This window comes from Bufo bufo, chromosome 1 (genome assembly GCF_905171765.1).
Source record: "Bufo bufo chromosome 1, aBufBuf1.1, whole genome shotgun sequence".
In the NCBI taxonomy this organism is placed as follows: Eukaryota; Metazoa; Chordata; class Amphibia; order Anura; family Bufonidae; genus Bufo; species Bufo bufo.
The window spans coordinates 259587496-259602379 of NC_053389.1; the positions used below are offsets into that span (position 1 = coordinate 259587496).

Below are 14884 nucleotides of genomic sequence, written 5' to 3' on the forward strand. Positions count from 1 at the left end.
TTTGCCTTTAATACACGCCAAAAAGGGCTTTAGAACATATAACTGCACCTCTGAACGGCAACTAATATATATATTTTTTCCACTATTACACGCCAAAAAGGGCTTTAGAACATATAACTGCACCGCTCAACGACAAATAATAGATATTTTTTTGCCACTAATACATGCCAAAAAGGGCTGTAATTTTCTCACTTCACCACACAACGTCTAATAAGCCTTTTTTCCCCACTATTACAAGTCAAATAGTGCATAGTACTGCACCGCATGAGGGCAAATAAGACATAGAAATATTTCCTTATAATAAACCCTGTTAATGGCTGTTAATCAAACAGCACTTGCACCCCGATAACAAGAACGGTTTACTGAAATTACAGAGCTGTATAAAGGCAATTTGGATCCGCAGTCAGTGCAGCAAGGTGTAATAGGATTGTTCCTATTACCCAGGCTGTAAACTCCCCTACTAAACCCTGTTCTGCTTCAGTACTGTGGAATGATTCCTCCCTATCCTTTCCCTAAACTTGCAAATATTTTTTTTAGCACAATTATGTCTTTCCTAGCACTGTCCCTAGCGCCTGCTGACGTCTCTCACTGAACTAAGTACACTCAAAAATGGCTGAATTCAAGATGTCTGAGGCTCTTTATAGGGCTGTGACATCACAGTGCTGGCTGGCTGCTGATTGGCTGCATGCATGGCATTATGGGTGATCCCTCGTTCCCAGAGTTCCTTGCTCCATGTCCCAACACGTGCAGCAGCCATTTTAGATAAAAATGCGATTCGTTACCACGAAGTGTGAGGAAATTCGGATTCGGTGCAAATCGATTTTTTCCTGGAATTCTGATCGAATTCTACTTCATCAACTTTGATTCGCTCATCTCTAGTCTTCAGAAAAGACTGTCATGGTACAGTAGGTGAGGGAAGGGAAGCAAACCAAATACAACCACCTAACAATCCCTGAGCCTTTCCCTGACTGCTGACAACATGAGAAAATCCTTAGGGTGGAAGTGCTCATGTGCTGGAACCTAGCTGAAACTGAAGCAAACCCTCAGCTAGAGAGCTGGAGATAAGACAACCGGTTCCTAGTGCAAGGTGCAGGAACCAGTGTCTTCCTGAGGCCTAGCCAGAACACACAACAAAAAGGGAAGGAGTAAGACAGACGGGGAGCAGTAGATACACCAAACATCAGCTGAGAAATCCAGAAGCAAATATAAACCGCAAGGGCTATAGTGAGAGGCGGGTATAAATAGCACCACTAAATAGCTAATGAGCAGAACCTGTGGGGAGGTGGGATCCTGCCCAAAACCACAATAAAGAGAAACAGAACAATCTGTCAGATAGACTCACATGTAGCATGTCTGTCAGACCTTCTCAGGCCTCTCACAGGGCATAGACTGGGTGGACATTATACACAATGCCACAATTCATCTTAGCTTATTATGTCTTAATGCTTCTTTCTCATGTTCCCTTCCTTCCTTCCATGATTTCATAGTATAGCCACATTTTCCTCTGACTTGATATGGACAACATTGCCACTTTTCACTTGATTTTTGAAAACGACTCACGTTGCTTGTGTTGCTGCAATAGGCATGCAAATTTGTTGGTTGCAACTAAGGATGACACAGTGGAAGTTGTGTGTTTAGTATGATAATAGTAGCACGTCAAAATTGAATCATGAAAAGTATTTCCGTGCCACATGTCATGTGACCTGTTTGAACTAAGCAAAAAGAGACACTTGCGCTGCATCCTAGATGTAGGGTGTGTAAAGCTCATGAATATCTGGCAAAATTTAAAACAATTGTTCAGCTACAGTTACACTGTATTCAGGACATTATGCATTATTTCAAGTTGAAGTTCCTTTGCAAACAGATTGCGCCTCAATGCCAATGTCAGTTGATCTAAACATTGATTCCAATGGCAATTCTTTATTTTGTATATAGAGCACCATTCATCGTGCAGTCAAACTATAAAAAAATTTAATTATTATTCTAAATTTATTTATTGTATTTTTTACACTTATATTTTATATAGTTATATGTGCACTTATGTTTTATATACTTATTTATACATTTATGAATAGTTATATTTTATATACTTATATATGCATTTATGTATACCATATTTTTCGCTTTATAAGACGCACCTAGGTTTTTGATGAGGAAAATAAGAAAAAAAATATTTTGAACCAAAAGGTGGTTTTGAACTAATAGTGGTCTGTGGATGACACTGTTATGGGGGGATCTGTGGATGATGCATTGTTATAGGGGATCTGTGGATGACGCACTGTTATGAGAGAACTGTGGATGATGCACTGTTATGGGGGATCTGTGGATGACACACTGTTATGGGGGATCTGTGGATAATGCACTGTTTATGGGGGATCTGTGGATGACACACTGTTATGGGGGATCTGTGGATGACACACTGTTATGGGGATCTGTGGATAATGCACTGTTATGGAGGATATCTGTGGATGACGCACTGTTATGGGGGATGTGTGGATGATACACTGCTATTGGGGGATGTGTGGATGACACTGTTATGGGTGAATGTGTGGATGACACTGTTATGGGGGATATGTGGAAGACACTGTTATGGGGGGATGTGTGGATGACACATATATAGCATCTTATGCTGGTCCCCCTCATGGCACTATGTGTCACAGTAATTATTAATGTGTCCCCTTATGTCCCTTTGTATAGTGACCCCATTACACCGGGCTCCGCTCACAGCAGTCTTTATATGTAAAGTTTATTTATTTAATGCTCAAGAAGTGGCTCTCTCTTTGTTAAACTACCCTAATCGTCTGTAGTAGTACTCACTAGCTCACTCAAAGCAGCGGTCAGGCCGGCAGCGTAACGTCACTCACTCGGTCATGCTCCTCCCACTATACATTTTATTTTTCTTTATGTTCATGAAATGTTTTGCCAAAGCTGGTCATGGACAGTGGATTTTAATCACTGAATCCTATCAGTTCCAATCCTTTAACATTCAACTGTTTGAGGTGCTTCCAGACAGTTCCTTGAGCTCTACTATAGGTTAAGCAGATACCTCTCCAATTATATTCCTCCACAATGAGTGTAGAGCTGTCTTGATATCCACCTCTTATCTACCTTGTAACTCTTCTTACAAAAGCAACCTCTATCACTATTTTGTGGAGGCTGATATATGGCAGGCCTCAATCAGTTGTTAGTTGAAGCTGGTATATCACCCTCAAGCAGTAATTTTGTGAACGCAGGTATATGGAACACCTCAATCACTATTTTGTGGAAGCTGATAGATCGCGGCCCTCAATCAGTATTTTCTAGAAGCATACAAATAAACTATAATATATTTTCTATGTTTGAAAGTATATTATAAGTATATCACACCCCTCTGTGTATCACACCTATCGATATCACAACGTTACTAGTCCTTAAAAGGACTTTTGTGGCCCTATTAGCTAGCGTTTGGTGTCCCGAACAGCCTGTCCCTGGTCCAAAATGCAACCTCTCCCTACACTGGCAAAACACATAATGTAAAATGACTGCCAGATCGGGTTCTGTTATAGGGTTGGGGGGGGGGGGGGGGGGGTGTCCATGTGCTGAAACGTCTAAATTGGCTGTACTGTCCCACCTGATTGATGTGTCATGGGTCAATGTTCGTCGCAATGCAAAAGAATATAGCGTGCGCGAACTTCGCAATATGTTCGCATGTTCGGCGGATCGCGAACGCGCAAAGTTTGCTGCAAACCGACCGCCGGGCGAACCGCAAGGCCATCACTAGTGTTGAACCCATGTCAGGGTGAATGCCCAACTACTGTATTAATAACATAGATAAAAACCCAATCCCAACATTTTGTTTGTCATATTGCTCTGAGGTGAATCACTCTAACAAATTGATTTGTTTTTACACTTAATAATAAATATTATGGGGTGAATTTATCAAATGTTGCACACTCTTTACTAAATTTGTCTCATCGTTAAACCTTAAATGTATAGAAAAACGTCTCGAAAAGCTAGTCCAGTTTTCCTACTCCGCCCTCCTACTGGAGTGAAATTGCAATTTTTTTTGTGACTTAAAAAAAAAGTCTCAGTGATAGGCCTCATGCACACGACCGTTGTTTTATTCCGTGTCCGTTGCGCCGTTTTTCGTGATTTTCTGCGGACCCATTGATTTTCAATGGGTTCGTTGAAAACTCGGCTAATGCACTGTTTGCCATCGGCGTCCGTGATCCGTGTTTCCAGTCCGTCAAAAAATTTAACCTGTCCTATTATTTCTGCGGAAAATGGTTTGCGGACCCATTCAAGTCAATGGGACCGCTAAAAAATACGGAGGCACAGAAGATTGTCATCCGCGTCCATGTCCATTTTATTCCTATCATTAGCATGGCAAACCTGTCTTAGACTTTTTTTTACATTCCTTTATGTCTGGTGGTCCTCCAAAAATAAAGGAAGACACACGGAAACAAAAACGGAAATGGATCACGGAACAACGGAACCCCATTTTGCGGAACGGAACACAACAAAGGTCGTGTGCATGAGGCCATACATCTGGAGGGAAACTTTTTGAAGAAAGAATTCTGGAGTGAAGGCATGATGAATCACGCCCTATGTTTTAGTCCAGTAATACCTATTGACCTAAGTTGATCTTGTCAATATTTTAATGGGTAGTAAGAACCTGTACAGGAATGGGTTCCTACAGCCACAATGTTAGCAAACAGGACCCTAGGACCTCCTGTCCAAGATGGTTAGGAATGTGGTGGTTTCAATCTGCAGCTAATGGGGACTAAATGTCTATGTTTATTACTGAGCCCCCCTGTCCACTATGAATTCCACTGTATAGAAAGTTTGGGGAAGCATCTCTGCATACATTTGAAGAACATAGGGAGTACAAAGGAAACCAGAGCAATTTTATGAGCTAAAAATCTGAATATCTATCTATCATGAAATTGAAAAATTAAGGAGTGTGGAGAGTGAGCAAAAGAAATTATGAGTACATTATCTGGACAAAATACATTTTGTAGATAACAAAATTACAAATAAATTGATATTTTTCTTTTTTCAATAGATTTAAAGAGAAACATTAGTAATTTCTCACAATTCCTGAATTACAAGTCAGAGCATGAAAAGATTGTGGTCAGCCGGTGTCTAATCAAGCGTGCCACTCTCCTGCTGTTGTGTAAAATGTGCCCTGCACTGGGTAATGATAAAAAAATGACTCAGTCTCCCCTCACTCCTGCAAAAAAACACCAAAACCCTACCTTTTTAATGTTGCCTATTAAGACTAGAATACATCATAGACTCATCATGTTTACTTCTATTATTTATGTTAATTATTTAGCAACTTATCTTGAAATTAGCCATTAAAACTATAAAAAAATTAAAACATAATAATTGCAATAATAAAAAATATATATATTTTATTAAAACAAATATTAAAGTACCATGATATTTTAAAAACAAAATCCCATTTTTTTTGGGCTTTGACATTTTCTAGTTCTATATTCTAGACATTTAAAATCCATTAGATAGCTAGAAAATATTTACATAGCGAAATTGAATCCACGCATCAGTGTAGATTTTCATTTTATAAGCCGAAATTAAAATATGAAAAGATAGTTAAAATTTAAATTGATCCTTTAAAAATGGAAATGAAATGAAAAATAAACAATACAAATAATAAATGAATATAAAGTTGAATAATACATTGAATAATTAAGTAATAAAATTAAATTGAATATTTAAAAAAACAAAATCATCTCCCCCTCGTAAAGTTATAGAAATCCTATTCCCTAACCCCATAACAGTTTACCAAGTTAATACCTAGGTCTAAAATGAGAATAAAATATAAATATTCCTTATTTTCTCTCAAATCAATGAAACAACGGAGAGATGGATCTTTCAGGTTCTGAAGCTTGTATTCTCCACAGGCAGCTCAGCTGGAATCACACAGGAACAGAAACCCTTGTGGTTAGAAATAAATGCAGCAATATTTATGCAGGAGAATCAGAATCGGTGCCCTAAATGTGCCCGGCTGGAGTCGTTTCATCAGGAGAATGCTGCTGTGGGATGTGGGTCGGCTTCCTTCTGTGTGCCATGAGCTACCTCAATCACCCGTCTTCTGCTGTGAGCATGTAGCGCTTAATGCAAATAGCAGAGCCAGATGGTGCTCTCTGATATCTGTAGTAAAATTGTTTATTGTGCCTGTGCCTTCTCCAGTAGGTGGTGCAGAAGGAGGTGCATAGACACATGTAGGAGGGCACTGGGTTTTGTGGCTACTTCAACTCACCCCCTTTTTTTTTTTTTTTTTTTTTTAACTCTCTTCTTATCTCATGTTTCTTTTTGACTGGCAGAAGCTGGCGGTCCGGAGCTGTCCTGTGGAAAGTGCCAAGCCCATCCCGCTCATCAAGGCACCAAACAGTCAGGGGGGCATTGCCATCTCAGTGGTCCCGGCCAAAGCACCTGTCACTATGGTGACTGCACACCTCAATGGCCAGAAAACAGCTACGGCCTCAGCACCATCAACGGCCAACAGTGCTGAACCCCCACAGACTGCCCCCATTAACCTACAGACAACCAGCAAATTGGTGGGGGGTACCTTAAACATGACAGCAAGGAGAGTTTCAGAGATGCCCCATGCCCAGGTAAGTGAGACTTTTATCCAATCTTGTCATCTTTGTGAAATTTTGTGTTGGGACATTCGATTTGTGGTCTCTTCATTTGCTTAAAAGGTGAATGAAATCTATTTTTCGCCGTCATCAGCCATTTCAGGATTTGGAGGGGCTGACTGTAGTATTCTTCAATGGGATGACTAACAGGAGGTCCATAAGTTCCCCCCCCCCCCCATGATTATTACTTTAGCTCATATATCTTCAGTCCTGAACATTCAGTCCTGAAGATTAGGACAGTCCTAAACCTAGCTGGTATTCCTATGTTTTAAGGGCTTCAGGGTTGGAGGACAATTTCAGAAGAGCAGTTGTCTTTGCTAAGGAATCTACTAAACATCAGAGCCGCTGTGGTCGCAGAATCCACTTTACTTAGATTGAGATGTGCAGCTGTAGCTGAGCTGTGTCTGTCAGGTTTGCAACCCATGGCGATATTGCAACTGGTTTGCTGCATGTGTTTTTTTGTAATTATGTAAGATGTTACAGTAATTTTCTGCTTTATGCTTATATTAGAAGCATGAATCACTTAGATTACATTGCGAGGCACCGCCAGAGGTCATATTGTACATTCACAGTCACTTAATGAAATGACAGCGCGATGATATCCTGCATCATATAGCATAGATTAAAATGTTCCTAGGGTTGCACATCTATCTATCTATCTATCTATCTATCTATCTATCACATATCTATCTATCTATCTATCTATATAGTGTCAGACGGGGGTGCCTAGGGCCCACCAGTAAAATTTATTTTGGGCGCCCACTGTACGGATACATTCAAATATTACCTGCTCACATAGCAGCAATATGCTACCAGATGTTTGAATATGGGGGTCCCTGCAGAAACTGTTAGAAGGTAGGTCCTGGGGAAAAGAGGATACTGTCAGCTTTCCTCTATACCTAGAAGTAATCTCAGCTCTGATCGTGTCCATAATAATAAACTGGGGAGTTTCTTTAATAATCTATAATTTAAAAAAAAATATAAACATAGGCTGGTTGAGGAGCTGTACATTGAATATATGTATTTACTGCAGTAAGTCTACTGTGTTATGTGCCACTTGTGCAGGCGGCGAGAGACTAGGGGCCCACCTTGCTCAGGGGCCCACCAGGGGATTCACCTGTACCCCTGTGGGCCAGTCCGAGCCTGTATCTATCTATATGTCTATCTATCTATCTATCTATCTATCTATCTATCTATCTATCTATCTATCTATCTCTATGTATCTTCCAGTGCTAGTGCTCACTATTCCTATGATGGATAGTGGCTGTCTCTTTTAGAAGTGTTATGCTAATAGATACATTTGGTTTTGCCCACTCACCCCCTCGTGCTTAGTTCTCCTAGTTTCCGATATGATGTAGCTGTGGAGAATGTTGGGGAGACGTAACCGATTCAGTGGAGCAGAGACGGACTGTGAACATTAAATTGTTCCATGATTCGCATCTTGGCTGTGGACCATCGAGTCCATATTTTAAGGGTCCTGCCAAATAGAGAATCCGGCTTGAGTGTTTCTGAGCAGATTGTACGACCATAAAATTCTGTGCAGAACAAGACTGTTTAATTAAATAAGCAATTAGCAAATGTTACTTCCAATCGCTGCTGGGTTTGAAGTTTGGAGTTATGGGATCTGATTTACATCAGGGACATAGATTTGTGGCTTCATCTTCTCACGTTGATCCTCTAATGATCTTGGAGCTTCTCAGTTCTGTGGATCTTATATGCAGTCTCATTGTATTGTGGCCTCCAATGTACCTCAAGTGACGTTTGGTGCTGCAAGAAATGCATGAAAAATGACTTATAGTATACACAAGGTATACATTGAAGTGAGAGCGGTCCTTCTTCTAGTGGGCCCTTAACCTGTGTTACAATGCCCTTTTAGTGCTTCAGGTTATGGGGAAATGTCACCTCCTTAGTGGGTACATTTAAACAGTTTTCCTATTACCCTTGAAACCCCTCCTGAACAGTTCAGGAAAAAAACGGAGACAAATGAAACAAAAACATTGTCACCACTAGGGGGAGCTCATTGCATGCTGAATTATTAATGCATTCAGGAGGGGATGTATCAATCCTTAGTCAGTTAGCTCCCTCTAGTGGCAGCTGCAGGAAGACAGAATTCTATAATTTAACTCTATTGGGGTGTGAAGTAAAGCAGGGGATCTAGAGCCAACCTAAATGATAATTCTTAATAAATTATAAGTACATCTGCCCTAGAAAATGGGAAGGAGGGTTTTCCAGCTCTGTCATGAGCAGTAATATGCTTGAAAACTCACCATTAACAAAGTGTCTTAGAAACTTGGCCTTGCACCTTCTGTCTCCATTGGAAGATGTCCTCTATAAGAACTATAGGCATATCATTCTACTCTCCTAACACACACATAGCGGCTCCAGCAGTAGCAAGAGGCACTGCACAAGATTTCAAATACACTTAAAGGGGTTGTCCCGGACTTTACTGTTGATGGCCTGCCCTAAGGATAGTAATCAGCATGGTCCAACCCCTGCAGTTCAGCTATTTGGGGGTAGTTCTGCTGCCGGAAGTCAGTTGTGGAGCTACAAAGCTCCATCCACTGTGTAGAGGACAGAACTGGTTACTTTAGTGCTGCTCCCATTCACTTCTATGGGAGCAACTCTGCAGCAACTAGCTCCATCTAATACACAATGGACAGACCTGGGCAGTTCCATAACGACTTCCAGTGCCAAAGCTACAGCAGAACAGCTGATCGTCTAGGATGTGAGATATTGATGGCCTTTCCTGGACAACCCCTTTGATATATCATTCAGTTCCACCATTTTTGAGATCTCTGTTTGCTGTGAGTGAATATAAACCTGTCAGTAACAGCAGAGATGAAATACTAGTTGGTTAATGAGTCTGTCTTGCAGTGGTATTCACTCACTCTGTATAATTTCATGAATAAGATGGATTTGCACTAAGACACTTATTTTTTTAGGTTACATAGAAAAGAAAGCCTCTGCAGGTTTTAAAAAGGTTCATTGGAACAGACAAGACGGCACTTAATTACAAGCTTTTCATTAACATGACTAATGACATTTGGAGTCGATATTCTCCAGGCATTGGAGCATTCGTTTCCTCAAGCTGTTTAGAGTATTAAAGAACAAAGAAAAGACTACATTTAACATTTGCAGACTGAAAGAAGCTTTTGCCTATTGTTGGTCTTCTAAGATTCCCAAAAATTCCCAGGAGCATAAGTCCTTGACTTGTCTCCTCTTCTGTTTAATTACATATCCTACTTGGAAATTCTGGGTTCATAAAGGAGAGGGGGTCCGACGTTCAGGACCCTCATCTGTTGACCAGGGTTAGAAGGAACTGTAGAGAACAACCTTCACTCTACACATACAGTCCGTGGATTTAAAAGGGGTTGTCTCACTTCAGTAAGTGGCATTTATCCTGCAGAGAAAGTTAATACAAGCCACTTACTAATGTATTGTGATTGTCCATATTGCTTCCTTTGCTGGCTGGATTCATTTTTCCATCACATTATACATTGCTAATTTTCATGGTTACGACCACCCTGCAGTCCATCAGTGGTGGTCGTGCTTGCACACTATAGGATAAGGCACTGGCCTCCCTGGTGGCCGGGACCATGAGCGTGCGCATAGGCTAGTGCTTTTTTCTGTAGTGTGTAAGCACGACCACCTTTGCTGGATTGCAGAGTGGTCGTAACCATGGATACAAGCAGTGTACAATGTGTGGGAAAAATAAATCCAGCCAGCAAAGGAGGCAATATGGACAATCACAATACATTAGTAAGTGCCTTGTATGAACCTTCTTTCCAAGATAAATGCTATTTGCTGAAGTGACAAAACCCCTTTAAATATAAACTGTGCAATACTTCATTCTCCTGCGGAGGCGCTACAGGAAATTGCTGTCAGATTATCCCACAACTGATTGTTGGGGTCCCAGTGATCTAGCACCACCAGTAATTATTTTTAGTCTTCTAAATCTTTTCTATTTGGGGTGGAGATTAGGCATCTGTAGAGTCCATGTGCTGTATGCATCAGGAAAAATCCTAGTCTATAACATTAAATGTATCTGTAGATTCCCTTTCACCTGACATATGGCAAAAGAGTGTTCTTCTGGCCTCTGCTGGGATGGTATATATTGATATACCTTATTCTCAGCTGAGCAGAATAGCGCAATCTGCTGTGATATCCCTAAAAAGTATACAAGCAGTGCAATTTTTTAAATGTGGGAGCCTATGGGTAACGTGTGCTACTGTATGCCTACATAGTGTAGACATAGGGAAATTATCCTGACATATACAGTGCTGCCCATAATTATTCATACCCCTAGGCAATTTTTTACTTAAAGTTACTTTTTTTCAACCAGCAAGTCATTTTTTGACGGGAAATGACATAGGTGTCTCCCAAAAGATAATAAGACGATGCACAAGAGGCATTATTGTATAAAAAAAACAATTTCTCAGCTTTTATTTACATTTGAGCAAAAAGTGTCCAGTCCAAAATTATTCATACCCTTCTTAATAATCAATAGAAAAGCCTTTATTGGCTATTACAGCAATCAAACGCTTCCTATAATTGCAGACCAGCTTTTTGCATGTCTCCACAGGTATTTTTGCCCATTAATCTTTAGCAATGAGCTCCAAATCTTTCAGGTTGGAGGGTCTTCTTGCCATCACCTGATCTTTAGCTCCCTCCACAGATTCTCAATTGGATTCAAGTCTGGACTCTGGCTGGGCCACTCCAAAACGTTAATGTTCTTGGTCTGCTAACCATTTCGTCACCATTTTTGCTGTGTGTTTTGGGTCATTGTCTTGCTGAAATGTCCACTTGTGCCCAAGGCCAAGTTTCTCTGCAGACTGGATGATGTTGTCGTTGAGAATCCTCATGTATTGCTCTTTTTTCATGGTGCCGTTTAGTGTGATTAGGTTCCCTGGTCCATTGGCTGAAAAACACTCCCAAAGCATTAGGTTCCCACCACCATGTTTGACAGTGGGGATGGTGTTATTTGGGTTGAAGGCTTCTTTTTTACGCCAAATGAAGGAAACATCATTGTGACCAAACAATTCAATTTTTGTTTCACCTGACCATAACACAGAAGACCAGAAGTCTTCTTCTTTGTCCAGATGAGCTTTTGCAAAGGCCAAGCGAGCTTTTGTGTGCCTTTTCTGGAGAAGTGGAACCCAGCAGTGTGCAGTGTCCGTTGGATTGTCTGCCTTGAGACATTGCCACCAGCAGAGCCCAGATTCACCATTGGTGGTGATCCTTGGATTCTTTTTCACCTCTCTAACTATCCTCCTGGCCAGCATAGGTGTCACTTTTGGCTTCCGACCACGTCCTCTGAGATTTTCCACAGTGCGGAACATCTTGTATTTTTTGCTCAAATGTAAATAAACCTGAGAATTTTTTCCCCCACAATAATGCCTCTTGTACATCGTCTAATTATCTTTTGGGAGACACCTATGTCATTTCCTGTCAAAAAATTACTTGCTGGTTGAATAAAAGTAACTTTAAGTCAAAATTTGCCAGGGGTATGAATAATTATGGGCAGCACTGTATCTCTAACGTACACTGCAAACTTGGAAATAGATCCTTAGGTGGTTACACAACTGACACCTAGGAAAAAAGCTCTGTCATAGGAAAAATATGCCATGGAGATAACAGCCACAGGTTGTTACAATGTAGCTGTAAAAGTTAAATGCTTCAACCCCACACTCCAATATACCTAAAAAAGTAAATAGTCCCCTAGTACTTGGGTATGCAGACTCGGAGGACTAGTGGGGTACTGATGTAACTAGTGTTGGACTTCGATCCGAATTTCAGGGAATATTTGATTTGCCGAATTTCCTCGTGCTTCGTGGTAGCAAATGAGTTTTCCCTGAATGACGGTATAAAATGTAAAAAATCGTACTCCGTTTGTGCACGAAGAGCCGGCTGTCGCCAACTTGATTGAAGATCTCGCAAAAAATTCCCGTGCGTTGTCACGTATGATGCCATTCCGCCGACCGACGTGATGATGTTATCACAGGCGGCACAAGATTTCGGTCTAGATCTTTAATCAAGATGGTGACGGCCGTGTCTTTGTGATCAAATGGATAAGGTAAGTAAGATTAAATTTATTTTTATTTTATTTTACACTTCAATAATAATGTCAGATGCCGCGATCGGCGATGAACGCGGCATCTGAAGGGTACAATGACAGAGAGCAGCACAATCGACACTCCCTGTCATTGCACCAGCTACTTACAAAGAAATGCACTTTGTGATGAAGTAATTAGTCACAAAGAGAATTTTTTTGTAAAATTCGGCGAATCAGCGAATCAGCGAATCCAATTTTTGCAATACTTTGCTCATTTCTACAAGTAATATACATTCTAACACCTTCTAGTTGGAAACCTGAATGTGGACTGTTGCATGCACATGTCGTCAGCAAACCAAAATCACTAACATCAACAGAGCATCGAGAACTGACTTGGATCTCTTCTGCATCCAAACTGTGTTATCCTCTTTACTTTTTCCTGGGTCCGATTTTCCAAGAAATGAACAGTTAAGTCCCGCAGCCTTGTATAGAAAGGGTTGTCCAAGATAATAAAAAAATCTCACACAAGCTCTAAAAAAAGCATCTTATACTCACCTGTTTTTTCAGCGCCATTCTCTGTTTGTTTGGCAGTGCTGATGTGCCTGGATAAGGCATGTGACCGCTGCAGCCAATCATTGTCATGAGTGGTCTACTGCTGAGCACAGTGATTGGCTGCAGCGGTCATGTGCCATATCCTGTCACTGTACTTATTAGCAACAGTGGTAGACTACAGAGGACAGTGATTGGCTGCAGTGGACATGTGCATTATTCGGGAACATCACTGCTGTTGTTTGTAAATGAACAGTGACAGGAGTACTGGGTCAACCCACAGAGAATAGTGCTGGAAGACGGGGTGAGTATAATATGCTTTTTTTATTTTAAACAGGTTGCCCCACGAAAAATAGTGTAAATTTTTCAAACCGGCACCTGGATCTGAATACTTTTGTAATTGCATGTAATTAAACATTTAGTATAGCCACTGAGTTATATCATGAAATCTGTCTGTATAGCGCCACCTGCTGTTTCCTCTTTTCTCATTTATCTGTCCTGCTCACTGAGATGAAAGCACATGCTCAGTTCCATCCTTCAAATGCCACTAGCTGCTGCAGAATGGACACACCCTCTAAGATAGGACACACCCACCCTGAGCTGCCAGCTTGAAATAATGGTGATATCTCTGGGTCCATGTGAGGTACAGAGCTGGTTCTAAGTTTGTTAGAATGAGACTGTCGTGTACTATACTGGATTTTTTATTTTTTTTACATTAATCATGAGTTAGCTCCTTTAAGTAATTTTATGTCTTGTCTGTGATTTTTAATGATCTCAGCAGGTCACACCATTAGTGGAGACCCTCTGGCCAGTAGCATTCTGCATGTAAGCCTGGAGCAGCCCAAACACTGGACTTAGGCTACTCTCACATTAGCGTTTTGGCATTCCGGGTTTGAGATCTGGCAGAGGATTTGTTAAGGGCCAATGTATTCTGAATGGGGTATGCTCCGTTCAGAATGCATCAGGATTAGTGACTTTGATCCAAATTTCAGGGAAAATTCAATTTGCCGCAAAGCCGAATTTCCTCATGCTTCGTGGTGACAAATCAATTTTTTCCCTGAAATGGTGGTAAAAACAAAAAAAAATACTGTACATACTCACCTCATCCATTTGCGCGTGAAGAGGCTGTTGTGGCCATCTTGATTGATACTGCGCAAAAAAAAGTGTGATGACGTATGACAGCACCACACTGGCTTGCTGGCCGGGGGTGGTGACATCATCAGTTATATAAAGTCATCACATCCGACCAGCATGATGATGTCATCACGTCACCGTGTGAGATTTTGCGAGTTGTCTTTAATCAAGATGGGTGTGACGGGCAGTAGACTAGCAAATGGATAAGGGGAGTATTTTATTTTTTTTAACCATTATTAACTCCTGAAAGGTCTAAATGGAAGCCTCAGACACCGCGATCAGTGATGAACGCGGCATCAGAGGGGTTCAATGACGGGGGCGGTATGATCACCATTCCCTGTCATTGCACCCGTTACATTCAAAGAAATGCGCTTCGTGATAAATGACTTCTTTGCGAAATTCGTCAAAGCAGCCGAATCAAATTTTTCATAACTTCGCTCATCAGGATGCATTCCGTTCCGGTAGCATTCCGTTTTGCGACCGGACACAAAACCAGTGCAAGTTT

At 41.0% G+C, this 14884-nt stretch overlaps 1 protein-coding gene across 1 annotated transcript in view; it reads left to right on the plus strand.

The window, feature by feature from the left end:
- Nucleotides 1–14884, plus strand: part of PHF21B (PHD finger protein 21B) — a 140280-nt gene that overhangs the window by 55177 nt on the left and 70219 nt on the right. Inside the window, exon 4 of the mRNA XM_040435193.1 lies at nt 6330–6620. Within this exon, the coding sequence (XP_040291127.1) occupies nt 6330–6620 (291 nt within the window). The remainder of the gene's footprint in view (nt 1–6329; nt 6621–14884) is intronic.